We start from the raw sequence: 26,929 nt of genomic DNA on the forward strand, positions 1-26,929 counted from the left end.
CACAACCACAGGAGAGCGAGTGCTCCGCAGTGTTTTGTGAACGGCGGCGGGCTGGCAAATATTTATGCGAAGAAGCTCTCGGCACTTCCACCAGAAGCATCGGAGTTTTCCAGGCAATCGGCACTGGTTTCGAGTGGCCTAGTTTTCTGGCCCGAAATGTACTGTGCTCCTTGTTTTGGTCTTCCTTTTAGAAGTAGGTCCGTGTTGTTCTGAAACGTTGTACTGTATTTAGTATGTTAGCTTCACTGTCTCTTAATAGTTTACGTCCATTTTCCAAGGTTAATGTTTGATACACAACGTTAAGTCGATGTCAGTTTATGGGCACCAAAGAAAGACGAGAGACCAATTTGGTTGCATATTACCATAACAGAAGAACCTATTTCAAAAAGTATCTTTCTAATTTTATACATCAAAACTAACAGTATGGAAAACTAGGAACTCTTTCGATAAGTTTAGTAACAGCCAAAAACAAAGGCGCACTGCCGCAGGACATTGTTTACATGCCAAGAATCCTGAAGTCGGAAGAATCCTCAAGTAAATCAAATAAAGCACACAACCACGCCTGCAACGCTCAATAAATGCCTCGATGGACAGGGATAGTAAATGGATAAATGGATATAGTTTCAAGCAGCGCACGGCACCCTGTTGGGCAACCGGCGGGTTTGCTTGCACACGGCCACGGTGCGGTCTGTTATGATGCTGATCCAGCTTCTGCTTCAGCTTCTTTTCCTGGAGTTTGCACAAGTGCATCACCCTATTGTGATGGAAGAAGAGTTGGTCCACTCCAAACATTTGCCAGTAATCTCAATTACTCGCATGGCCTATTAAAATGTAGCTTCTTCAACGGAGCGACGAGCACCACAAAGAGCTTCACTCCCCCAGGATCAAATCCATTCACACAGAGCCACGACGACGATTGGCCTAGTAACACCCCTTTCCGATCCTTTCCGCATTCTGTGGTCCAGACTGCACTCATACATTTGAATTATTCAGCGCTCTAGACACACACCGGTTAAACCCGTCCTACGGTCCGTGAAGTTTGTGGCTGAGTAAGATCCGACGGAACCGAGATGCATATGCGCACACACCGCACCCCTGCCTAAAGCACACAGAGTGTCCTGTGTTTACATGCATGCCTTTGATGCAGCAAATCTCTCGATGTTGCACTTCCGCAGTGAGCCCAACCTACAGGACACGGGTAGCAGTAACCCACCGGTAGACTTTCCGTGTAGGACCTTCGTATCTTGCAGTGCGCTTACACAGCGGCTTAAGTCTTGACTTTGTGCAAAGTCGGGATAAGATGAGCTCTCTCTACACGCTAATGCGCTCAAATCGGGCGGGCTGACCCAAACGAAGAAGTAGTTGACAGAATTATTTGGGAATTTATTGCTGCACCGTCGTCGCAGGAAAGGGGCGAGTTGGGTCCGCCTAAAAACGGATTAGAGGCGGTCGATGGAATGTGCTACCGGAAGCTCGTGCAAACAAGCCCCAAGATAAGAAGCAGCACTTTGAAGTGAACTTCCTGCTGTTGCTGCTGCTGGTGCCGCTTGGATTCATCCTGTGTGGGGATCATCGGATGATGTTAATATGAAATCAAACACCATCAAACACCATCGGCATCCTTTCTCTCTCTCTCTCTCTCTCTCTCTTAAAGGGTGTTAGTTCTTGAACCCATCGTATCAAGAGTTGGCCCTTGGAAAACATTGGTTATGTGATCTTCCTTCGCTCTTCCATTATGTCAAAACGACAGACGTTCGATCCAAAACATTAAATTGGTACTTAATACGACTCTATCCGTTGTATGATAGTAATAAAATAATAAGTTTTCAATAATAAGTTTCACACACAAACTGGATTATTTTCTAGAAATAATTGTATAGCTTCCGTCAATAATGATAGTATTCGACATTGTCGAGATTGTCTTGCGCCCTAAAGAAGCTTTGGCGACCTAGAAAACTAAAATTAGGTACCCATCCTGTCATGTAATTAAATCATGAAAAGCTCTTTGATTAGCAAATGCAGAACAATTGTTAAGGGGAACCAAAAGCTGTGGTAACATTTTCCGATTTTGTTCCACAAAACCAAATGGATTCTAACAAGATGTGGGAAAAATATGATCCAACCAGTTCTTGTTAGCTTTTTGGACAAGGCCATGTTATCAAAATAAAGGTACATTGCTGACCATTCGAAACATTTAATAATCAAGAAAAGCTGTCCAAGCATGGCGCTCTCTCTCCCTTGCTGCAGGATATTATGCAACAACAAATGCAGCAATGAAAGTCTCGGCAATTATCGCACAATGCAGCAGTTGTTACGCTGAAAGAGTTACTGCGCAGACCCAACTGCACTCCACACCACACCATGTGTGGCAGCCCCCTTCAGGATGTGTTCTGTGTTATTAAACTTTTGTCACGTTTTAATTTAACTCAAACATTGCGCGCGCCCCAAAAAGGATGATGTCCCTTTTGAGCGCGCGCGAACGTCCACTAGAGGAGGGGGTCTTTGGGAAAAACCTACTAATTGCATTTATTCAGCGTGTAAACACGGACTTGACGAGTCGGTGATCTAATGAAGCCCCGCGCTCGGGTGAGCTGATCAGCGCCCAAGACACGTGAGCCGACTGCAAAAGCATCGTTTTACTGCAGGACGCGAGAGAGAGACCGTCCGCGGGTGCAACACACTTTGCCAAGCTTTTCCTAATTTCCACGGTAAACATTTTCATCTCGGTCACACAGTGGCTGGCCCCCCGTGACGTGCGCACCACCTCACCGCGGTCAGGACGCGGAAACATCGTTCCACACAACGCGGCGCGGTGCGCGTACTATTTGGTTGCGCTTCGCGAGAGCGAAAAAAGGTTGCGCCCTTTCAGTTTACAACCAGCCGCCCCTCCCCGAAACAAAGCAAGGACGAGTGCCGCCCCCAACATTTGTCGGTAAAAAATGCATCGCCCAGTGTTTAGCGCGTTGTTTGTTTGTTTGTAAATTAAAATTCAACTCCAACAGCGAACTTTGTTTTTGGAGCGTAAAAAACAAAACGGACGAGAACTCGCTGGTCGACGGGGCGCAGCGCCGCATAATCGCCTCCTCAAAGCGCGCTACACACAGAGGCCACCCAAAGCATGGTCACGGACACAGCACGGACACACGTTGCACCGGATGCAGTCTGTGGCAGTGCTTTTTACGCCCGGAAATGACACTTCACAGAGCCAGCCACTCTTCAGTGTGGGCCCACCGGAGGAGGCACCCAACTGTGAAGTCACAGGCACACGGAGAAAGAGATCCTCAGGTGCGCCATGCATCCAGATCCTTTTCGGGGTGACACTCCATGATCCGCCGAGTTGTTGGCACGGCTGGAGGCAGTTTAAATAAATCCAAATTAAAAGAGTGCGCTTCTGCAATTCATCCATTTATCATGGACACAGACACGGAGAGAGGCAGCTCGTCCTGTGGCCCTGTGGTCCAAACTCTGTGACCGGTGCCACTCTCGTCGGTGCACAGAAAAGCGGCCAAACAAAAGTGAGACACACCCAGCCAGCTACCCATCGGAGCTCTAGCTTCTGGATGATGAAAGCCGAGTCAGAGCCCATATCCTAAGGACGACCGGACCGGACCGGACCATCTTTGGTCGTTTTTCCGACGGCGATGATCGCGCCAACGCAGCGCACATTAATGCAAATTGCACAATCCTTCTCACACAAAGCCAAACCGGGCCGAACGTGAGGGACGGGAGCTGTATTTGCTTTTTTAGTTGAAAAACGGTGTACGCAAACAGACAGCGGGCAAGTCCTGGCGCGCGACGGGACCCATTTTAGGCGCTCCGACCGAACAGGGCACAACAAGCAGCAGCAGATGCATGGATGCATTCGAGTGCAATCACTCGTTGCGCTCGGTGCAGTGCGTTGCACACGTGTGCGAAAGCTCCTGCTCCTGGTCGCGCAGTTGTTGCGTGCTATCTGCGCTCCGGTGCCGCGACTAGAATTATCACCCTGGCACGGTCCAACGATCCTCCAGCGCGGGCTGCGTCTGATTTGGGATCATCCTTTCGAATAGCAGCGGACGGACCACCGAGAGCGCTCCGTAACGTGTGGCAATTCTTTTCCATTTTTTGTTTCGGCCAAAGTTTTTAGTTTTGCTCTGTCGAGGACGAGGACAAACCGGAGACCCGGCGCCGTCGCCACCGCGCATCGTTAACGCGTTTTGCCTATCGGGTTGCGTGCCAAACAAAAACCGAAACCCGGCGCACAAGATGGATGTGCTCTCTTCTCCACTCCATGCTCCAGTGGGTGGCGTGTGGGAAGGGGCACGAAACCACAACACCCAACCACAGCTCGGACCTAATCCGATTCGCCGTTAGTTATGCTCGCGCGCGACCAAAGCGCGCATTGTGTCACCATCAATTACGATTATCGCCTGAGCTGCTGCAGTGGCCGGCCTTCTTTTCGCACAATTTACTCCCAAAAAGGACTCGTTTATTGTTTGTGCGTTAAGACATCGTGTGGCGTTAGCGAAACACTGTCATTTGCAGCCAGCCTGGGTCTGCCAAGTGGTTGCGTTGAGAGTCCTTCGATCGTTACGAATCTTACGATTTGTTTCCTCGGATGTCACAGGGAAAAAGGTTCCTACCATTGTGTAATTTAATTCAATCACGATCGATTAAGCGAAGAAAAGATGCTGCAAAGTACACTGTTCATGCTACAAAACTCACCGACCGCTGAATGGCGTTTGTTTTGATTTAAAATAAAATCAAACAAATTAAACAAAAGCGATAAAAATGGAAAAGAATCTAATAATGGTAACGATAGAAGGTAGAGACGAGAATGGGAAACCATTTTCCATCGAAGCGTGAAAGAGTTGAAACAAACGAAAAAAAAGGAAACATAAACGGGGGTGCGCGCACATCGTGAGCCATCGAAACAAAAAGCACTGTTCGATGAACAAAAATTAATTAAAAAATATATTGATTCCACCCCGAGGTGAGTTTCGACAAGTTGTAAACGATAAACGGGAAAATTAAAGTAGAAAAAACCACGGGTAGAAAGATAGAAAAGCGAAAACAACAGGCAGCAGCAACAGAAGCATATGCTGCGGACCCCCTTGTCCCTTCCGAACGGCCACCCAGACCACCGCCACACACGCATGCTGAAATGCTAAATTCTATTTAGTACGAGATAATGGATTTCAGTGAGCCCCACAAGGCACACGGCGGGGTTAGTATCAGGTGCGCCAGGTGAACCACACTGATTGGTTTACATGGCTATGACCAGCGACCCCGCGCCCGCCTAATGGTCGCAGCTTCTTGTCCTTCGCGCCCGCCGACCTGACCGACACAGCGCAAGGATGTGTGTTACAAATGAAATAAACTAACAACAACAGCTGCTGCTGCTAGAATTTCATTAACTTTTATCTGGCCCCGGTGTTTTGTGACCGACGACCAAGCGCGCGCCGTCGATGTAAAGTGCTCCGGAAACCTGCCGGGAGACGACGGAATGGAGGACGATAACCGATAATGGCATGCTCTCCGTTGCGGTCCTTGAATCGATCGGTCGCCGTTGTGTGCTGTCCAGATCGTCCCATGATCCAATGTCGGCCCAAAACGTGTTCGGAAAGAAGATTCTTCAAGAGTGACCAAACAAACCGGGATCCTTGATCCTTGACTGGAGCTGGAGCCCCACGTGAAACGTGAAATTAGTTAATTATCGGCCGGCGGCGAACTGCTGGAATGTTGGGCCAAAATCTTTCCGCCTCACGGTGTTAAGTGCTGCATCCCCCAGGATGCCAGTCTTTTCTTTCCCGTGACTGGCCTCTATGAAAACCTGGCGATGAGAGAAGCCAGCAGAAAACGGCACACAGAGACCTCTCACATTGAGGGTCTGGGGTCCAGCACCGCCGCAACACTCTTCGAACAAATCCGAGAAACTGGAACAGCAAATCCTCTGGCTCCGTGCAAAACCCCCCAGGCCCACCCACAGCATATCCGGGGTTTCGGTCTGGTTCACCTCGCAAAAGGATTGTCCCGAGGGCGGCCGTATCCTGTGTGTGTGTGTCTGTGTGTGCAAATGCACGCGAGTGGAATGAAAAATGGATTCCGAAAATAATGATTCCCCATATGAAACAAAGCCCAACCGCCCGCCCAGGACCCAGGACCCGTCGAATGCTCACAAGCCCGCTGCTGCCCGAGTCCGGTCCGGGAAGATCATCTGCTGGCCACACCAGCCAGCACCCTCAAGGGAACTGTTAGAATGGCGGGCCCCACAGAGTCTAACATGCGACGCCGTTCGCATGTTCATCGTCTAACGCGGTTCGGGACTTCGTCCGGGCTTCTGGTGGTTTGCCTGTGGGGAAGCCCCGGACGGGGGTTGCCGGGGTACCGCAACCGAGTGGAAAGTGTTTTTCGGAAGAAATTGCATTTCCGCAACTCCCTGGACTGCCTGCCTGCCTCTGGAACCCACTTTCGGACACGACCGCAAACAGACGAAGCGCACGAAGGAAGCGAAGAAGGAAGGACACACTCTGTTTCGGTCAGAAACAAAAAAAAAAACGGCCGAGAGAGGAGGGAGCAAAGCGAACAAGGCGAAGGGTAAAAAAGCCTCCCAGTCCCAGCCACTGCCGGACCCCCAGCAGAAACTCGGAACTCGAGTTCCGCCGCCCGGCACCCGGCACACCCACAGAGCAACGCAATCGATTCCCATCGCTTTGGAACTTTGCGAAATCCATCGCCGCCACCGGGCGGACCGCTAGCGCCAGGAGCAGCAGCTAGGAGCCCGGTGAATGATGTAGAGAAATTTGTAGCAGGAAATTGCAGGACTTTAAGCTTGGCCGAGCAGAAACACCAGCTTTCAGGAGCACAAGCGTGCCGTATCCCCGGGAACTTTGGCTTCCGGAATACCAGGGCGGCGGACGCCCCACACAAAACGAATAACACCCCGAAGAGCGTCCCCGTTTGGAGTCGATTGTTTTTAATTCCCTTCGTTAGGATTCTAACGGGGGCCACGGGAGTTCCGGGATCTGCTTGACCCACTTCCAGTGTTCCAGTGCCACTGGGTCGAAGATCGAAGTGCTAACGGTGGCTTCGTGTAACACGCTGCTGCGTGTAAAAAGTTTTTCGCCCCAAGAAAACTTTACAGCCCCCGAGAACAGTGTCTTCGGAAACGGTTTCATTCGAACGCCCGAAGTGGTCAAGGAGCTGCAGCGCGCAACTCTTCGGTGGCTAGCGTTCTGGGGCTTTGCTCCATTTCCGTCTGCTCGGTCTCGAGTGGAGTGTTGGGTTTTGGTTCGTGAGTAATGTGGAGCGTTTTCTTACGTCGCGAATGACCTCAATGTCTTCTGGGGAATATCTCGGACCAGAAGTAGCGGAATGATGCAATTCTTCATTAACAAAAACTATGAATTTTACTATTGTTTTGTGTGGTTTTGGGAGACGTGGCCACTACTATGAAGTGGTAAATGAACTAGATATTCCCGATACTTTCGAAGATTCAGATTGATGATGAGAAGGTGTAAACCATCAAACCCGCGTTAACTGTACGAAGAGTTAGCCATGGTTAAGATCAGCTTTAAGATTAACGTTCAATTATTCCTCCTTTTTAGTACTTGAATTTGATTCGCTTTCGCTATTGGCCTCCGACATTCAATCAGAAAGCAATTTAAACTTACTTCCCGTACAGCAACTATCATAAGCAGCGTTCTGTTTCGGCGTATTTATACATGTTTTTTTAGCAAAAGGTCGACGGGGACTTTCAGTGCCGATAATCACCCGCCGAGGAAGGAGGTGGCCCCCGGAACATTAGCCTCTCCCGGATGTGAGAAATTTCTTCAACATTTACACGATCGGGATGGTGGTTCGATGAAATGTGAATGATATCGAGCGAGAAATGATGGATTTAGTCTTTCAGGGGCGCGCCGTTTGAAGTATACTTTTTCCGCGAGCGAACGGACAAGCTCTTTGTACATATTTATGCTGCCGCCCGGAAACGGCTCCACTCGCTTACATCCCTTCCCGTCCCACACACTCAGTTGGTCGCGTAATTGTATCGAATCGTGCCCAAATAGGTGCCCGTTCTTCCCTTGGCCGATCGGCGACAACATTTTCCTTCGCCCGAGCATCAATCATGTTGTGCCTTTGCCCAACCCGCTGAACCATTTTCCCGTTCCATCCCCCGATGGTAGTCCCGGCTCAATGGGGCAATCCTGTGGAAAACGAGTGCCATTTCTCGGTACCGGGGAGCGCGCCTTCTGCCGTCGGTCGCGTTTGTGGCGAGAAGGAAGCGGTCGCATGATTGTGCAAGAAAGTGCGAGCACGCGGGTCCTTGAATTAGGCAAGAAGGAAGATGGCGGGCGATGAGTGAAAAAATACGAACGAAAACCCCAAATCCATACGCGAGAAGCGAGAACTCCACACGCCCGAGAAACCGGATGGCACTTGTGGGAAATTGTTTCCCATTTTGCTCGCCCTCGCTCGCTCTCTCTCTCTCCCTCTCTCTCTGACGCCGTATCTTCGAATGGCATCGTCTGTCTAATCGAAAACTGTGTATCCAATCGACGGCGCTACGTGACAAATCCACAGTCCGATTCCTTTTTCCGGCAGTAAGCTTAGCTTTTCGTCCGCCGTCGGAAAAGACAGTGTATGTTATCTACTTGTTTTCCACGTCCGAGTTTTCACTCCTAGCTGCTCCACAACGTGTGAGCATAGAAAGAAGCATAGTACTCGGCACACGATGTTGTCACAAAAGTTCGCACGGGCGGACGAACGGGCTTCACTTTCGGCGGCGACATGTGTGCGCTGCGAGACTCCCGAGACTTCCAATTAGTACGCGGTTCCAAGTTCACTGTTTGACGTGCTTGGCAACTGATGTGTGGCTTACATTGCGCTCCAAGCGGAGCAAGCGTTCGAGCTGACTCAGTTCTCAAGCGACGAGCGAGTCGAGCATGGAGTAATTGGTTGTGAAAATCGGAAATTGGATGCTCCACGCGCTCTATGGGAATCCAAATAAAATCTGGACCCTTTCTGGTCTACCTCACGTAGACTTAAAAATTGCAATCCCATTAGTGGTCAAATTCCCCTCATTACAGCATAGTGAGGGACGTCGCCTAGAAAGGTATCTAAGCTCAATAGATCATTACACAAGTGCTTGGAAAACAGTTCCAAAGCCTTCCAAACATGAAGGTTGATGCCAAATTCCAAATATGCTTCAAAGGAAGTATATTTAGTAATATTGTAGTTTCAATTAAAGGCTTCCTTAATTGGTAATCTATATCTGTCTAGTTACTCCACCGAATTGGTATCGGTTTTTTTTACTAAAAACTGGGTCTTGGGGATGCTCCACTTTTTCCATCTGAATATCCCTTCGACCTCGAGAGCGGCCTAAATAACTCGAGGTAGTGTCTCTCCATTGCGTGATTGCATATTAACATAATCATCGATCTGCTGCAACTCGACCGACACGCGGACCAAGCAATTTCCAAAGACGGCGGCGGCGGCGGCCATAGTTTGCCACCCAATCACTGCCCAGCAAGCACTTGGGCAACTTGGGCTGGGCGGCACATTTGCCAGCTAAACCGCAACCCACCGCCTCACGCTCCCAATCCGTCCACCGTATGGAGAGCTGCATTACGAACGATAGATTTAATGAAAAGTGAAAACTAATGCAATCACGATAATCTTATTAGTGTGCGGCTGGCGGGACCTCTGGGCTACAGCAGAGCGCGCATGTTCCTGGTCGCTCGCTGAAAAGGCCCCAGACCTTCCAGGTCGATGAGTTACGGCCGGATCGTTCATCATCGTTATCATTATCGTCGCCGCCATCATCGTGGTCAACGGGCTGGAGGGTTGGAACCGAAGAGAAACGCAAACCCAACGGTGCCAGGAGGGTTTAGCCGTGGCCGTGTCTGTGTGACATACGCATGTGAATATTTTATGCAGATGCACCAGTTTCTACTGCAGCGAACGTGGCAGGAGCGGCTTGTGTCCTTATGCCTTCCCACGGACCCGGAACGCGGGGAACGAACAACACCACTTCGGACACCGAACGATGGCGCTGGCCCGGAGGCCGACCAACGATGAGTCGCATTTTGGGGCACACCAAAAAGGATTCACGGCGGCCGACCCAGCAGCAGCCAGCCCAGCCCCCCGAGGGCTTCGATTTGATCGGTCCGACGATGGACCCAATATTTAGCCTAGATAATTGATTAATAATCCCCCGTGGTAATGCCTTAATCTGCTGTCAATAATCGAATGATCCATCCGACGGCGGCCACGGCGCGCGGACTTCAGCCCTCAGGACTTAAGTCCTTAGGTGCGGTCCCGGTCAAACGATGCCGATCAGTCTGTGTTTGGTTTCTTCTACGAAGGCCCCGGCCTAGACCGGAGAGCAACCGGCAACTACGGTGTGGAAATCGATAAACAATCGTCCTTCGGGGGGCCGCCATCGCCGTTGGAGGGTTTGGGGCTTGACTTCTCCGGAACGCGAACGACCGAACGTCTCCGGGCGGGCCTCGGGCCTCGTCACAGGACCCGGATCGTCCGTCGGTCGTTCTTTTTAAACCCCCGAACGTCGATGCGCTGTCGACGATGCTGCCGGGCGACCAACTTCATATCGACGGAACGCGGTCTCTGTGCGGTTGATGCTTCCGATCCGCCCGCGTAGTGCATTAAAAATATGCATTTTTTATCAAACGACGATGACGCAGGACCCCCCTGCTGCGCGGGGGGTGCCTATGGTGCCTATGAGACCATTGTCTGCGTGAGCCCGAGGCGCTCGTTTCGGGAAAGCCTCTACCGTGCGTGACGTTCAAATTTATAGAGCCGCCTAGAGAAGAGCCGTCAGTGCATGATGAAGAGGCCTCGCGCCCCATCGCCAAGAGGTGGAGCTTAACTCCATTTTGGTCTCCATTAACTCCGGGGCCTCCGGAGGGCCGTGGTTCAATTATGTGCAGATTTAGGCTGTGTGGAGTGCTGAAAAATAACCTAACCAATATTGGGTTAAATCTACTCAGCAAAGTAGAATTTATTTGAGTGATCGATGATTAGTTATTCTTCTAAACGGTTGTTCGAATCACCTTCTATCTCATGGATTTTCTTTCAAACTTTTGGTGCTAACTTTTACAGAGTCTTTCCACAAGGGGCAAGACTATTTTTTTTGAGGCTCAACATACTCGCATAAATTCAGCCGGCATGCCCTCACGGAAACATCGGGACGTTTTTGCAAAACAACGTACAGCGCATTTTATCATCTCCCCGAGCTCGTCCTGCGTTTTTACATCTGTCAAAACGCCATTAGATAAAAACACGACGACGAACCTGTCAAATGCAGCACCAAAAAGAGACCCAAAAAAACACTCGCACTCTGTCTGCTGGTGGCTCTTCGGGAACTGGGTCAAACGGGCATTAAAATTAAACTCTCATGCCCGGATCGTATCGGCCACCGTGCGGAAAAAAGGAAACAAACATATACATTTAGGAGCGGCAGCACTACCAACGCCCGCGGGCCAGTGGCATCAGATTACAGACCAAAATCACACACAACAATAAATTCATTCGTCGCCGAAAACGATCCCCTAGCCCCCCCCTCGTATACCTCTACCGCTCCCGGGTGTCCACGTCCCGTACGCAACTTAACGCCAGCGCCTAAAAACGCAAACGCGCGTAGTCGATATTAGCGTCATCATGCTGCTGCTGCAGGAAGAGGAGCAGGATGCACCACCGGCGGCCTGTGCCTGTGGAACCAGAAATAAAATGTTGCATTCGTGCACAATCGAAACACGCCCAAAAAAAACACCGCAAAAGAACCACACATACGACCAATCTGTCTCGGGGTCTGCTGTGGCCCAATTTTGGGTGGAAAAAACGAGCGTTAGCGAGAGGTCCACGGAAAAAATCCTCCACCGGTGTCGGTCCGCGCGCTGGTGTTGAGGGATGATTTAGGGAAATGTGTCATCCACTCCCCGGGCCGCTGCAAGAGCTGCAGTGCAAACGCGCACCAACCGCTAACAACATTGCAATCACGTATTGCAGCTGCGTAGTGGGGCAAACATTGTAAATCCGCCCGTAACGTATTATGTGCGCCTTTGTTTTTCGTTTTCTCTATTTTTTTGTAGCCTGCATTTAACAAGCACACACAACGCTATCGCTATTTTACTATTAAAAAGAGAGAGAGAGAGACGATGGAAATGCTATGCCGGGAGCGCGGGCCCAACAACTTCAATAGGATTTTGATGGCCGGTTTCTCTACACTGTTTTCTATTTGTTTGCCGCCCGGCATACTTCCGCGATGTTAGAAACGATGATCGGCTTCTGGGTTCTGGGGGCGAAAAAACGCATCATGTTTTGCTGCCCACACACTTTTGCAACAGAATTGATTGGTTTACACAAAAGCGAAACGCTTATGCTAATCCTTCCGAAATCAAATATTGGCCGATGGATATTGTGAAGCGACGGGGAACACGCTCACGCTGTCGGCTCAGAGGATGGGCCCCTTGGCCGGAGTAATCTCGTTTCCAAATAGAGATTGTTTGGCACGGTAACATAATTTACATTCCGTGTAATCTATACGCACCCGGACGCAGAGTCAACCGAAGGAGTGCATGGGAACATAAAACTGATGGAAATATGATTAAAGTGTCCCGCGTTTTAGATTGAGTTACTAGCGATCGAAATTAATTTCTATTTGAATTTAACGCCATGCCACGTGCTGCTGCTGCTGCTGTGTCCACACGCAATCCGTGACACGGCACGACAAGAACCATCGCCGACTTCCGTCAATCACGGGGGGAGGCCCGTTTGTGGGGCACGGTTTGGTTCTATTTTCTCCTTTATCACTTGACGGGATTTTTTATCGCTCTCTCCCTGACTGACTTCAATGGCTGACCCTCTTTTGTTTGGTCCCGTCCCTTCGTGCCCTCCCCAGGAGCCAAGTCGGTGAGATCTTCACAACAAACACAGCACTGCACCGCACGGGGACACCTTTCGGCCCAAGGTGCTGAGTGAATGCATCGGCGGCGCATAGAAAACTGAAAATAGAACCAGCAGCCCAGCCACACTAAGGACTGGGAGCATCACTGCGGAGCGCGGCGTTGACAAAGGGCGCAACATATGGAGGATTGTTTTTTGTTTCCCTTTTGGGCGGCTCGAATCTACAAATCAGGCTTACATGATCTACGATCTCGGTCCCGCGCGGCTTCTTATGGGAACCACACTTTTTAACACTCGCCCTTTTTTTGTTTCTAAAGACCCTTCGGCGAGAGAGGTCAAAGAGAGGGTCCCCGCAAGTGGGTTGGTTACAGAAAAAACCTCATTTCAAGATTTCGGAATGATTTTTGGGGGGGTTTCCTCAATTTTTTTCGTCTCGAAAAATTCCAAAACTAATTTATCTGCGGGATTAGCGCACAGTGCAGAAGTCATCGAGGGGGGCGATCCTGTGCTCTCCTCCACGCAGCCAGCCAGTTACTGCCGGGACCCCAGAGCAGAGGTGTTCGAGATACCGGGACCCGTAACGAAAACCGTAAACCAACCGCGGCTCATGATTGATAGTGCGATTCATTTGAAGAATGTCCGGCCGGGGCCGATTAACGAACGTGTTTAGCAAATTGAAGAGAGGTCCTTTGGATGAAGCTGAGAACTAAAACCTCTCCGTCCCATTAATTCGAGCCGTTAAACGTTTCAACAGAGTTTGTCTAGCTATGTGGCGGATAGAACCGCGATTATTTGACTATTGCTCAACAGGCAGCGACACACTGTATGCGGTTTCTGTTTTTGTCGGAAAACAATCAATCTACAACACAGAGAGAGAGAGAGAGAGCAACCCACATGGTAACTGCTGACGCCATTTGCCCGCAGAAGCACGCGCTGTGGGGATTGTGGCTTGGGTTTTGCATCGCGTGCCAAACAATTGGATTATGTTACGAACAATCAATCACCATTCCGGCGACTCTCCCGTGATCATGTCTTTACTTCCCGAACTCCTTTTTATCTGTGTGTTTTTGGATGGTGGTAACTTCATGAGACAGTATCAGTTCACCCGCAACCAAGAAGTCGGTGTCTGTCAGTCTCCGCGGCTCGTCGTTGGTTCGCGCGGCTTGTAATTCATTCAGAGATCGGATTTCCTGCTGCTGCTGCCCTCTTCAAAGTCTCTGCTGTGCATTCCTCCTGCGATGGCCTTTCGCACGGCCCACCACCCGACGACGACCTGCTTTCCATCAAGTCCGGGCAGAGCACCCTGGCAAACCCGCGCCCTTCCGGGAGGTGGTCTCCGTTATCCAAATATCGTTAATCGCTCTGTAATATCACTTTCATATTGGTCGTGTTCCAAAACCCCCAGCCGGCTGGGCAAAGTGATACATTTCTGTGGCCCTTTCTCTTTCTCTCTGTCTGCCTCTCTCCTTCTCTTTCTCTCTCTGTCTGTTTCCCGAGAGAAAGATTATTTATATTCCGATCTGGTTGCGATCGAAATCCGCACCCGGCGGCGACTGACCCTAGGCTAGCATAAGGGAGAGAGGTATGGTTTGTGTTAATCGTGGAATTAAGTCAACGGCCCGTGATGGCCCCCAAGGCCCTCCCACAACGCCCCCCGCCTGCCCACCATTGCAGGGACGAAGTAGAGAAAACGAATTCCGCGCGCCACAATATTCCGCCCAAAAAGAGTCCACGTCCGCGTCCGGGGGTCGGTTTGGTAATTTGATAAATGATCGGCTTTCGCGCTGCCCTCGGGCCGGGACGGACGGATTAAGAACTAAAAGGTGCTCCCCCACGCACTGAGCCGCCCCTGGCCGACGGGGCAGCCCCGGAGCAGCAGATGTGGTTCATTAGTGTGTACTTTGACGTGTATCGTTTTGTGAGAGTGATTAATACGGCGAGATACGGCGGTGGTCCCACCCGGGAACAGGTCAGTGCTCGAGCTCTCGAGTCCCAGGAACACTCGGCCAAGGTCTTAATCATGAAGCGCTCGCGCCCGTTGTCTTGTTTTCAACAGTTTCGGTCATTAATACTTCCTCGAGAAATCGCGCTCCTAAGCCCTCCGCTGCCAAAGTCCAGGCTCTGGACTCTGGACTGTCTAGCTGGCCGGACATATTACCACTGTGTAGTGTAAGTCGGCCTAGCGATCCGAGCCTGAAGCGTACCCCCGAAAAACCGCTACAACTCGCGACGAACACGATTTGTGTTGCCGTGTGCCGCAACAAGGACCGTCAGAGGCACCCAGCACAACGACCAACACAGAGCAGGAGGGTCCCAACGGGCAATATCCTGGCGTTCCCCGGTACTTATTTATGCAAACAGCCCTAACTTTGCGGACACACCCGGGGACAGCGTCGACGTCGACGAGGACGACGGTGATGAAATGCGCTCGGCGGCTGGGACGGCCGAATTTAGCGCGGCCATTGCAACTATCGGCGCATCCGCTCGTTACGGTCCAAAAGTTGGACGTTTGCAGTTCTCTCTGGGAGCGGAAATCGGTGACAAACACCCGTGTGGTGTGGTTGCGAACAGATTCTCGGTACCGACGAGCGGGACCTCCATTTTGTGGTGGTGACGTTGGTACACTGCGTGGAGCTTTCATCTCGTGACGTCCTTTTCCAAGCTCCAACCCTGAGGTGGAATGGGCCCCGTGATTGGATTCATGCATGGCAACCGTCGGAGCATCTGGCTGGGATCGTGTTCTTCGTCGGGATTAGCAGAAATCGCGATTAGAGCGCGAGGAGTTTATTGATGGTCGGGAATGTTGGTAAACTTGTATCCATGCCCCACGTCACGGTCAACAATTCTTTTCAAACATTACGGACGTTCCCGATTCGCGAGTGACATCTCATTTTAGCGATTAGGAAATTCGGCATTAATTTGTGGGCAGCTGCATTGTTTGACAGATCTGATTAACCTCCCTCTTTTTACACTTACTTTTGTATTCTTCTGAATGTTATTTTGTGACAATCGAAGCGTAAAGCAACATAAACAGATGAGTAGCTAAACTTTATGATAAACCCACGATTGAAGCATGCAGGAAATGTAATGTCGTATTTTATCTTGAGCATTAAGGAGAACATTTTTGGCTGGACAGAATTTAACTGTACTTAATTTTAACTGTGTTCTAATTTGACTGACGGTCGGTCTCACTTTCAGAGTAGACGGTAATTTTGCGAGGTCTATTATAAGTCGATAAGTCGATCAAATGACTCATATTTTGTATAAAAAAAATAAGAAAAAGGTCCATAGGCTGCTTAAAGTGTGCCCGGACAAACGGAGGGGTCAAAGACTTGGGGTCTCTGTGACATCAATTCTCCAGTGCCTTGACTCCAGTGCCTGCCATTTGAGCTGCTCTGACACAAATTAATGAAAGTCCTCCGAGATCCGAGATGTGTCTTTGCTCCGGTCGGTCTGGGCTTAAGGGTTTCCAAGGTACGGGTTACGCATCCACAGGTTCGAATCGGAACACCAAATTCCAGATTCCAAGAAAGAAAACTTCTCTCCACAACCTTCTGTGTCCTGATAGCGAGAAAGCTCCTCTCGTCAAAGCAACATTCCACTTGGGCACAAAGAAAAACCTGATCAATTGCCCCTCGGCGGCTGAGCTTGTAACGGGATTTCCATTTCCCGGCACTCGGGAACCTCTTTTCCTCCAGCCCCATGCACACATACATCACGCGCGCACACACTTTGAATGTCAGCCAAATGTCACCCGAGCGCATAGTGCGAGCCGTGTCACAGTTCGAAACGAGTGCCATCCTTTCAGCGGCGTCGCGAATTGCGTTGCGTTTCATTTAATTATGCACGTGAAGAGAGGCTCTCGGGCGACGAGAAAAAAGGAAGGCTAATTGAAGTTAATTTATGCGACATCCTCGCTCACACATACATCACACAGCACACATACCAGTCAGGCAGACAACCCTTGAGCCCGGCCGGCGGGTAGAACACATAAAAGAAATTAAACTTTTTTAAATTAAATTCAAACAGACATCGCATGCCAACCGCCCGAGGACGGTGAAGCGGCAGGCAAGGCTTCTTGCTTCCTTTGCGATTTCCGCCACCCGTTTGTTGGCTTCCGAGAACTCGTCGTCCTGTTGGCTGACAAATTCTCGAAATTGGGCAACAGGATTTGGTTCGATTAAAAATGTTATCTTCCCGTTTTCACGGCCTAACCGCGTCCGCCGCCATGTTGTGCTATTTTGTGCTGCCCTCCGTGGTTTCCGCCAGGGCTTCCGATGCGCGTTCGACATTTGAATGTGACTGGCCCCGGGGCCGTCACCTGTCCTGCCACAAATTGACAGCCGACGGGCTTACTTTTTGCGTTCTTCATCCAATTATAAATTCAAACATCGTTCCGATCGGAACCGTGTGACGCCTCCGAATCACACACGTAACGAGGTGGCCGCTCTCGGCGGGTTGTAACACCGTTTGACACTGTCACGCAAACTACTGACGGGGCGTGGGCTTTTCGGTACGCTTTTCAATTAATTGGGCCAGCTTACACCGGGCCCGGAGATCACGGAGCGATCGATTGACCAACCTGTCCTAGAGCCCCCGGGCTTCCCAGCGAATCCTAAATCAAGGCCCGCGTAAATAGGCCCGCGTTGGTAGGCTACGGCCCGAATCTTGTCGTGTCGTGGAACGGAACTTGGCCCAGCTTGAGTGCCGAGGGTGCGGCCTCCGGGCATTAGACTTAATTAGCAAAAATATTAAATGCGGAACCAACCGAAGGGGGGGGGACTGTAACTCAAATTGAGTTTTCCAAAGTTCGCGCCAAGTCCTCCCGGAACACTTCGGTCCCGGTGAGTAAACCTCTTATAGCTCACTGCAGCTCACCGAGAGCTCGCCCCAAGCCATCGAAAGGATTGAATACACTGGCGCGCGCCGCCGTCAGTGATTGAGATTTCCGAACGGTTGACTATATTTACGTCGCCGCACAGAGACTCCTCTCGAGACACGGGTGCTGGATGCGCCAGTACACCCTGCCACCGACCGATATTAGTTCTATTTTCTCCGTCTTGGGTGGGTTTTTCGTTGGCCATCTTTCTTGGCGTCGATGAGCCTTGCTGCGAGGCGCGCGGCGGGGAGTGTTTAACCGATCGGCACGCAGGCACGTACGCGCGCCACGGAAATACGTCTGCGTGTTACGTCTAAACAGTTCTCCCGCTTCTCAAGGCATGTCATTTCCCCAGTGACTTCCTTCGGACATCGAGACGGTTCCGTTAAGGATGCGGGGTTGGGTGTGTCAGTACCAGGGAATCGGAATTCTTTAATCGATTTCACGTGCTGTCAGAGTGCTGAGTTCGCTTGCCTGTTGCCTCCCGCGCTCCGTAAATAACCTCTCCGTGGTGAACCCGTTCATGTTATTGGATGTTGTCAATGGCTTTCGCTGCAAACTAGTAGTCTGAGAAACGCAGTGTGTGCAGGTTAAAGTGTTTAAATTCTGGGCCGGTCGATACCCGAAAATGTTGTAGGATCTTCTTAAAATCAAAGGGCAAAGTCGGGCACTCGGGTCAAGGCTCAAAGGTCACCCAACACTGCTATCTGCTATCACACCCGAGGACCCGACCATTTCCATCTTCGATGCACTCGCTACTCCGGTCACGACGAAGGCCATCAATATCAAAGTCTCATCAACGTATGAAGGATGGGGACGTTGGACGACAGGACACGAATTTGGGGTGATTTTCATCTGGGAGCGCCCCATGTCACATTATCAATTAAAATTGCTTCTTGCTTCGCTTCGAACCTCAAGATGATGACCTGAGGGTTCGCACAGGACGGCGGTCCTTGCTCCTTGAAAACGATAGGGCAAAATGCAGTGCAGGGTCTCGGGCCATTGGGTCGCATTTGGGCTATGTTTGTGATAAGGCACAGGCCTGGTAATTATTTTTTAAACTCAAACTCAAAAGTGGGCAAACGTTTCGTATCGAATAGACTGTTGACTGGGTTTACGTAAACTCACACTTACGGGGAACTCAAGCTGCCGTTTAGTGAAGCACCCCAAATGTGCCTATCAATCATTAACCGATGAAAAGTAAACACCCGAACCCGAAACACACGGTCGGCCAGAAGTGGCCAATGCCAACATAAGCGTGCAAAAAATTCAAACTTATATCCAAAGCAAACAATGGAGAACTTTCACAGCAACGCCGTGCTGCTGCTGCTGCTGCTGGCGGCAGTACGTGAAGAGGAAATGACCAGCCCCACTTCGGCAGCCAGCCAGCCAGTGCCAGTGCTCCCGTGTCCTGGAAGTTTTGCAGTTCAGAGTCAACACAGAAAACTTCAATCAACGGCCCACTCCTTCTCTTCATCCGTCGCCGGGTCGTCGATGTCAGCCAAGAAAAAAATGGCCGACGAGCGAACAGACCAAGCAGAGAGGCTCACAACACATCCCCAACCGAATCGAAAGCCAGACACCTAGGTCCGGGGGCGCATCACGTGGCTCCGATGTCTGCCGACGCCAACCCCTGGCCCGACCCGCCGGACGAAGATTGATGTATGAACAGCAAAAAGGATTTATCGCCTGCCGAACATGAGAATTATTATCCCACCGGAAGGCGCGCGCGTCGCACCCCGCCCACGGTCGTCTACCGGTCCGGTTCCGGTTTGCCACTCGCAGCCTGCAGCCCTGTATCCTCTCTCCCGACTAACCACAACCGCACCGGCTTCGCTCACGCACATCATCGTATCAAGAAACCCATCCTTCAAACGGACACAAGAGAGAGCGCCTCCGGGGTGGAGCAGGAGAGAGTCAAGTGTATTTACTCCCCTTTCAACCGAGGAGAGGTCTATATCAGCCCCACCGGTGGATCCGGTTCACCCCGGTCCGGTCTCCGTAGCCGGTTTGGTCGACTTGACTGTCCGGAATTGATAATCACTTCTGTTGCCGTTGCCCGACTCGAGACCGTTACCGTTCGGCCATCGAAAGGACTCGCACGCTTTAATTCTTGACCACTTGCCTCAACCTGCTCCGGACGGGCATTTTCCAATTTCGGGGCCGAAAATGAAAACAACGATTCATTATTACGCCTTACGCGCGCGCACCCAACCTAACTAACTGGACGCCATTCGAGGTCGACCGAAGAAGAACCTCAAGAGTAGACCACCACCGCCTACCGTATCAGGCCTACAGCACTGCTCCCGGTTATCCTGGTTCGGGACAAACGGTTTTAAATCTCTTCCCTTCCGAGCCCGTGGTCCCACTTTTTTGATGGCCTTCTGTCTGGCCCCGATGATGCTCCCTGATGACGATGATGATGACGAGATGATGGGTGTAGCGAGTGGCTATCCTCGGGGGTATAATTCGGTCAGTACCGGTGGTTCGTTCCAGTCCATTCCGTTCCGGGTCGGTGATACGGTTAGGTGGCGTCGGATACCAACCGTCCCAAGGCCTCAGGAGCAAAGGTTTGACCCAACTACACCAGCTAGCCACCCGATGGCTAGCTCGGTGCAGCACCGACTTGTGCATAGAGTGAACTTGGGAACATCGTTTCTGCGCGCTGCGCTTCTAGGGGGCCACTCGAGAAGTGCCGGTGAAACGTAATCCTTCGATTCTTCCCCGATGCTCGGGGAAGTCCGTCCGCACATTTTCGGCACGGAGAGCACTTTCTGGGGACCGTCCATGAAAACTACAGGTAAAGTCCATTCGGTCCAATCCAGTCGAAAAGGACGAGAAATAAAAAGGCTCTCTCGTGACGCACGAACCCCATGACGACGACGCCACCGTTCGACCGAACGCACCGACGGCCATCAATATTTCAACCACCGACGGACGCGTCCCGAATTTGATTTTTTGGCAGAGTTTGGGAGAAAATCGATACGACCCACATCAGCCGCCGGAGCTGGATCCGTAAAAACTCGCTTCCTTCTCTGTCGGGCCCCGCCCGTGTGCTGGGCGCGCGCTGTAATCATGCTTCCAATTTTAATGAAACCAGGACCCCCGTCACCGCGGAGCACCGAACGTGTAACGTGTCTTCCACGGAACACGTTTGGCACGCGTCCGTCGTTATGACTAATTGCATTTCTCAGTCCAAACCCGTTCAGAGCGGGGCCACTTGAGCGTGCGCATCCTGCAAAAGCAGCAACCCATTACACCCAGGCACACATTAATTGCGTCCCGGGCAAACCGGACCCAACCGAGAACGGTGTGGTGTGTGCTCCCGTTTCGTCACACCACAAAACGGGATGTGCGTGCGAACCGGTTCCTCGCTCTCTCTCGGGGGTCGTCGCCGCCGCCGAGGAACAAGCCATCGTCCTCCAGTTGTGTCCCATGCTGAAGAAGCTCGAACGGCGGCGGCGGGCGAATCAAACGCCTTCCGCGCTTGGTGATGGCCACTTGGACACGTGTCAATCAGCCGAGACAGTCCCTTGCTGGGCGGCGCCATGGCGCAATCGATACCTGTTGCTGTACGCCGCTCGCCACTTCTCTCCCCGGGAAGGTATCATAAAGGGGGCCAACAATTAGTGAGCGACTGACTTCCCAAGGGTCATTATTTGCACGAAATCGGCAGTTTTTTTTGGGGTGGATGGCCAAAGCGCGTGGCAGCGAATCGACAGGGGCAGGTCCTTGTGGACGTACGTCGTCAACAGCCGAACGCTGGTCGGTGTGGTACGAATTTTACAGATTTAAATCAAGTGCCGGCTCTTGGGAGGAAGTCCTTCGGATCGTTAATGTGAAGGATTAATGGCCCTTCGGATTGTTATTATGTCCTTGAATTTGATTCAACTGCTCCGGTTCACCGGTTTGTTCAACCTGCGGACGGACCGTGCCGTGTAGATGGTCTCGTGTATAACCGTTTTTGGTCTTTGGAAAATTATGGTTTCGGAGACCGGGGAATTAAATATTTATTACTTATTTCCGATTTGAGCTAAACTTGCGAACTATTTTAAATCATTTACTCTGGTAAGCTGATTTTGGGTAAAGCCACTCTTAAGCCAACTCGTTTGTCATCCGTTAACTTATGACAACTTAATCAACCACAAAGCTAATCTTGTTCAACAAAAGAAATGGAAATCGGCAGTTTCGTAGCGCTTTCCCACAAAACAAAATTCACTATAACCGTCTCGCAACGATAATCCTTACGCCCCCGGACCTGTCAAAGGTGCTACCGGAAGCCAGGTGATAAGCAACCTTCAGCGGGCTACGCGCCCCAAAGCAATCCCACTAAATCCCCCTAATGTCCTGGGAGCGCCCTCCAACGAAACATCCGAGATATCGTCGTGCGTGTCCAGGCGATGGAATAAAAACTACTACCCAGGACAATGGCCACACCATAAGGGTGCAATGTGAACAACATCAAACATCAAACCCGGGAGGAAAATCCTCCCAGGGAAAGGCGATGCATTTTCATTGCCGTGGCAGAGATTTGGTCGACACATACGCTGTCGGTCGGATCCCTCCACGGTCCTCGGTCCGACTCCGAGTTCGACGAGTTTACTTGTTCGCCGTTCGACTACTCCCCTCCCCAGAGCGCTACTTTACGGGCACCGCCGGAAATCCCTTGCAACAACCGGACGCTCCGTCGTCGTAGTTCGGTGAACACAGAGAGAAACTTGTTGAAACTTTCGATCGCCCCGGAAAAATGGTTGGACCACTGCGAAGTGTCCAGTGTCCGGATAGAAGTGTCACGACAAATCGGTTCTCATTTACGACGCCCGCTTAAACCGCCACCCTTACCTCGGATTGGAGTGCGGAGATTCCATCGGAGAACGGGTGAAAAACAATTCGACCTACGCTGCTGCCATGTAGAGAGGAGGCCACGGTCCGCACGAGACCATGTACGTCGAAGTTCGGACGGTTTTTTTCTTCCGCTTCCGCTTTACCCATTCCGTGATAAAGGATTAGTGGCGGACCGGTGGGGAGTCCGCGTGTTAAGAGATATTGTCCCCAGCGTAAAAGCTAACTGCCGGGCCATTGGGCCATTTCGCGATGCTCACTTACTGACGACGATTCGTATCTCTCTCTCTCTCTCTCTCGTTTACAGACTACCCCCGGGTGAAGGTTGGGCCGGAGAATCCGCTGCGGGTGGAGCGCGACAGTACGGCGGTGCTGGAGTGTGCCGTCGACTCGAAGCCCAAGGTGCCGAACGTGCGGTGGACGCGGAACGGGCGGCTGATCAGCTCGTCGCCGACGCACCCGATCCAGCGGGTGTCGGTGCAGGACGCGGGCCACTACGCCTGCTCGGCGGACAACGGGCTGGGCAAGGTGGGCGAGCAGGTCATCACGCTGGACGTGCTGTACGCCCCGATCGTGGTGATCGAGTCGAAGACCTGGGAAGCGGAGGAACGCTCGACGGTGACGATCCGGTGCAACGTGACGTCCAACCCGGCCCCGGTCACGATCGAGTGGTTCAAGGAGGGCAGCCCGGACTTCCGGTACGCCGGCGACATCCTGCAGCTGCGGGACGTGAAGGCGGAGCACGCCGGGCGGTACGTGTGCCGGGCCGTTAACATGATGAAGCCGTACAACGGGAAGATCGTGGAGCGGGTCGGCAACTCGACGGTGGCTCTGCTGGTGCGCCACCGACCCGGGCAGGCCTACATCAACCCGAGCAAACCGGTGGTGCACGTGGGGAACGGCGTGACGCTGACCTGCTCGGCGAACCCGCCCGGTTGGCCGGTGCCGCAGTTCCGCTGGTTCAAGGATGCCGTCGGTGAGGTGCCGACCAGCAAAACGATCCTGGCGCAGGGCCCACAGTACGTGATCCCGCGGGCACACCTTGGCAGCGAGGGCAGCTACCACTGCCACGCGGTCAACGAGCTGGGCAACGGTCCGATGGCGACGATCAACCTGGAGGTACACCAGCCCCCCCAGTTCATCGGCAAGATGCAGCAGCACGTGACGAAGCGGGTCGGCGACACGGACTTTTCGGCCACGTGCCACGCGAAGGGCAAACCGCGGCCGATGGTGCGCTGGCTGAAGGACGGGCGGGACATTACGACCGACGCGAACATGTACCGGATCGGGACGCACAACAACGACGGGGTGAGCGGGATAGTGGCGGTCCAGAGCACGCTGCTGTTCCAGGGGAAGGCGCGGCCACACAAGAGCCAGCTGCTGCCGAGTGACCGGGGCACCTACACGTGCGTGTTCGAGAACGAGGTGAGCACGGCGAACGCCAGCATGAACCTGCGCATCGAGCATGGGCCGATCGTCCTGCATCAGTACAGCAAGGTGGCGTACGAGATCAACGAGAACGCGGCGGTCGTGTGCCGGGTGCAGGCGTATCCGAAGCCCGAGTTCCAGTGGCAGCTCGGCACCAACACGGCCGCCCTGTCGATGTCCTCCGACGGGCACTACGAGATCAACACCACCACGGACAACAACGACATCTACACGAGCGTGCTGCGCATCAACCGGGTCCGGCACGAGGACTACGGCGATTACACGTGCCGGGTCGGCAACTCGATCGAGACGATCCGGGCCCCGATCCGGCTGCAACCGAAGGGGCCACCCGAGAAACCGAGCAACCTGGCGGTGGCCGACGTCGGCTCGAACTACGTGTCGCTCGTGTGGGATCCCGGCTTCGACGGGGGCATCACCAGCACCAAGTTCTTCGTGTCGTTCCGCAAGGTGGCGATCCCGCACCACGATCAGGTGCGCGAGGACTGTGGCCGGGTGCAGCAGGTTAGCAGCGAGTGGATGGAGTACGACTGCCAGCGGGACGTGCCGTGCAGTGTGACACCGCTCGATCAGTACCAGAGCTACGTGTTCAAGGTGAAGGCCACCAACGGCAAGGGCAACTCGGAGCCGTCGAACGAGGTGGCGACGACGACGAAGATCAGCAAGATCCCGGTGCCGCTGCACGTCGGCTTCGATCCGGACACGAAGCAGCTGGGCGTAAGCGTCGGCGCGACCTGTCTGGCGCTGAACGCCGTCGTCGAAACGATCGGTTTCCACGAGAGCCCGATCGCGACCTGGCAGATCGTACGCTCGATCCCGCTGGCCGTGTCCGGAAACGGGCCCACCTACGAGGAGCAAGTGCTGGAGGACATGTACCCGGCCCGTCGCGCGACCAGTGGCCGCTCGATGGCCAACGACGACGATTTCCCGATGGCCCTGGAGGAGGAGATCCCGCCGAAGGTGCGCGTCAAGCTGTGCCTCAAGTCGAGCCACGAGTACTGCGGCGACTACGTGGACGCGGAGAGTGAGTAGTTCCCCCCTCTTGCCTTTCTAAACCTGGCCTTACTAAACACGTTCCGCTTTTCCAGTTGGTCCCGCGCTCATCCACGACTCGCCGTTCATCGCGACACCGACGCTGATCGCGATCGTCGTGTCGTGCGTGGTGTTTGCCCTGTTCGTCGGGCTGCTGCTCATGTTCTGCCGCTGCAAGCGGAATCAGACGAAGAAGTCGAACCAAGCGAAGGACTACGAGATGGACTCGGTCCGCCCGTCGCTGGTGGCCCAGCAAAGTCAGGCGCCTCCACCGTACTACCCGACCACGACCGCCGGGCTGGACAACAAGGCGCTCGAGCACTCGATGGACCTGGCGCTGGCGCTCGAGGATCAGAAGACGTCGGTCTACGCCACGCACAACGGATACGGCTACCATACCGGCACCAGCATACAGGTGGCCGGCCACAGCCTTCCGGCCACTGAATGTGAGTATTGTCCCGCCTAGAGGACTCCCGGATCCGACCCGACCGATCGTGGTGGTGGTTCGTGTTTAACGTTTCATTCTAGTCCAGAGGCAGCTAAGCTAATTAAACCCTGGATTCTTTGCGATGACGGTTTGTGCTCTCGGTTAGCTCCCCGCCGTTAAGCGAACGTGTAGCTCTTCTATAGGGTGGTGGTCCATCTAGTGTTTGGATTCCGAAGATCAAAATATTCCATTTCGTCCAAGAATCAGCCGACATTTCTCGCGTAGCGTACACCATCGACGGTTACGGCGGCTCGTTCTTTATTTTCGAAGAAAGATGGGCCGAACGATTCCGCCAGATCAAAATCCGCACCAAACACGTGGTGGGTGCATTGGCTTCTCTTGCACGACGTGAGACATTTTCCTAAATGTTCCAGAATGAAGTTAAACGTTTTAAAAAGTCAAGTAATCGGTAGTTTAAAATCCAAATACTTGATGGACCGCCCTATGTTTTACATTTTAGACGCCAGAGTGTGCTACCTTTAGCCTAAAACATCAATCAATTTAGCTCTTTCCATCACACGAACCACACAATTTCTTTTCATTCGTGTCCTCTCTCTGTGACTCTCACTCACTAAAACCAAACCAAACCCCTAACATACACCATCTTTTCTGCGGTATCGCTTCTACTACTAATCCCAGGACTAGAAAGCGCCATAACTTCCATTCCAGCAGGTAAATAGTGAATAGTTGTTTAGCAAGCGCGTAACCGCGTCGTCCAGCTTTTTCGCCTAGTGGCCTGCAGCACCTCACAAGAAGCGGTCCCCCGCCAATGGGGGGCTGCCTTCTCGAGCCCTGTAGACCTGGTTTTTCACGCTTTCACGCCTCTGTTGTTGCTGTGTGCCTGTTGTGTCCTGTGTGCCACAAGACGTAACGTGTTACGGCTTTCGGCCATCCCGCTCTAGCGTTTTGCACTAGAATGTTTTGCTGTTAGCTCTTGTCGCGAACTCTTGTCGAGAGATGTTCTGTTTGCCGTGTTGTGTCCCTTTTTCTACTGCTATGCGCGCACCTTTGCACCCTTTAGTTGTTAGATTTTCTTTTCTTGTTTCTTTTTCCTAATTTTGTGATTACCCTGTGTGTGTTTTGGCCTAGACTAGGACACTGCCTTTTTCGAAGTTTGTTCTTCGGAGCGAGCCTTAGTTTTGGTGTTAGTTTTGTTCTTTGTTTTGATTGTTTTTCGTACAAGTCACCTTTAAACGTAAGCTGCACCGTGCATGTTGACACTTTATAGTTTTTGTTTTGGTTTTATGGGTTGTCCCTTAGTTCTTTTTTTTCAATCACGATCACCGTCATGCCTTAAACACAAGTTTCCCCCAAAAGCACATAGAAGTCCCTAACTA

At 52.1% G+C, this 26,929-nt stretch overlaps 1 protein-coding gene across 1 annotated transcript in view; it reads left to right on the plus strand.

Annotated features, from left to right (window-relative positions):
- The window catches only part of LOC131208194 (titin-like), a 226,130-nt gene that overhangs the window by 197,871 nt on the left and 1,330 nt on the right, over nt 1–26,929 (plus strand). The window contains exons 7-8 of the mRNA XM_058200846.1: nt 22,935–25,097; nt 25,162–25,551. Coding sequence (XP_058056829.1) covers nt 22,935–25,097; nt 25,162–25,551 — 2,553 coding nt within the window. The remainder of the gene's footprint in view (nt 1–22,934; nt 25,098–25,161; nt 25,552–26,929) is intronic.

Source organism: Anopheles bellator, chromosome 2, assembly GCF_943735745.2.
Source record: "Anopheles bellator chromosome 2, idAnoBellAS_SP24_06.2, whole genome shotgun sequence".
NCBI classification, from domain to species: Eukaryota; Metazoa; Arthropoda; class Insecta; order Diptera; family Culicidae; genus Anopheles; species Anopheles bellator.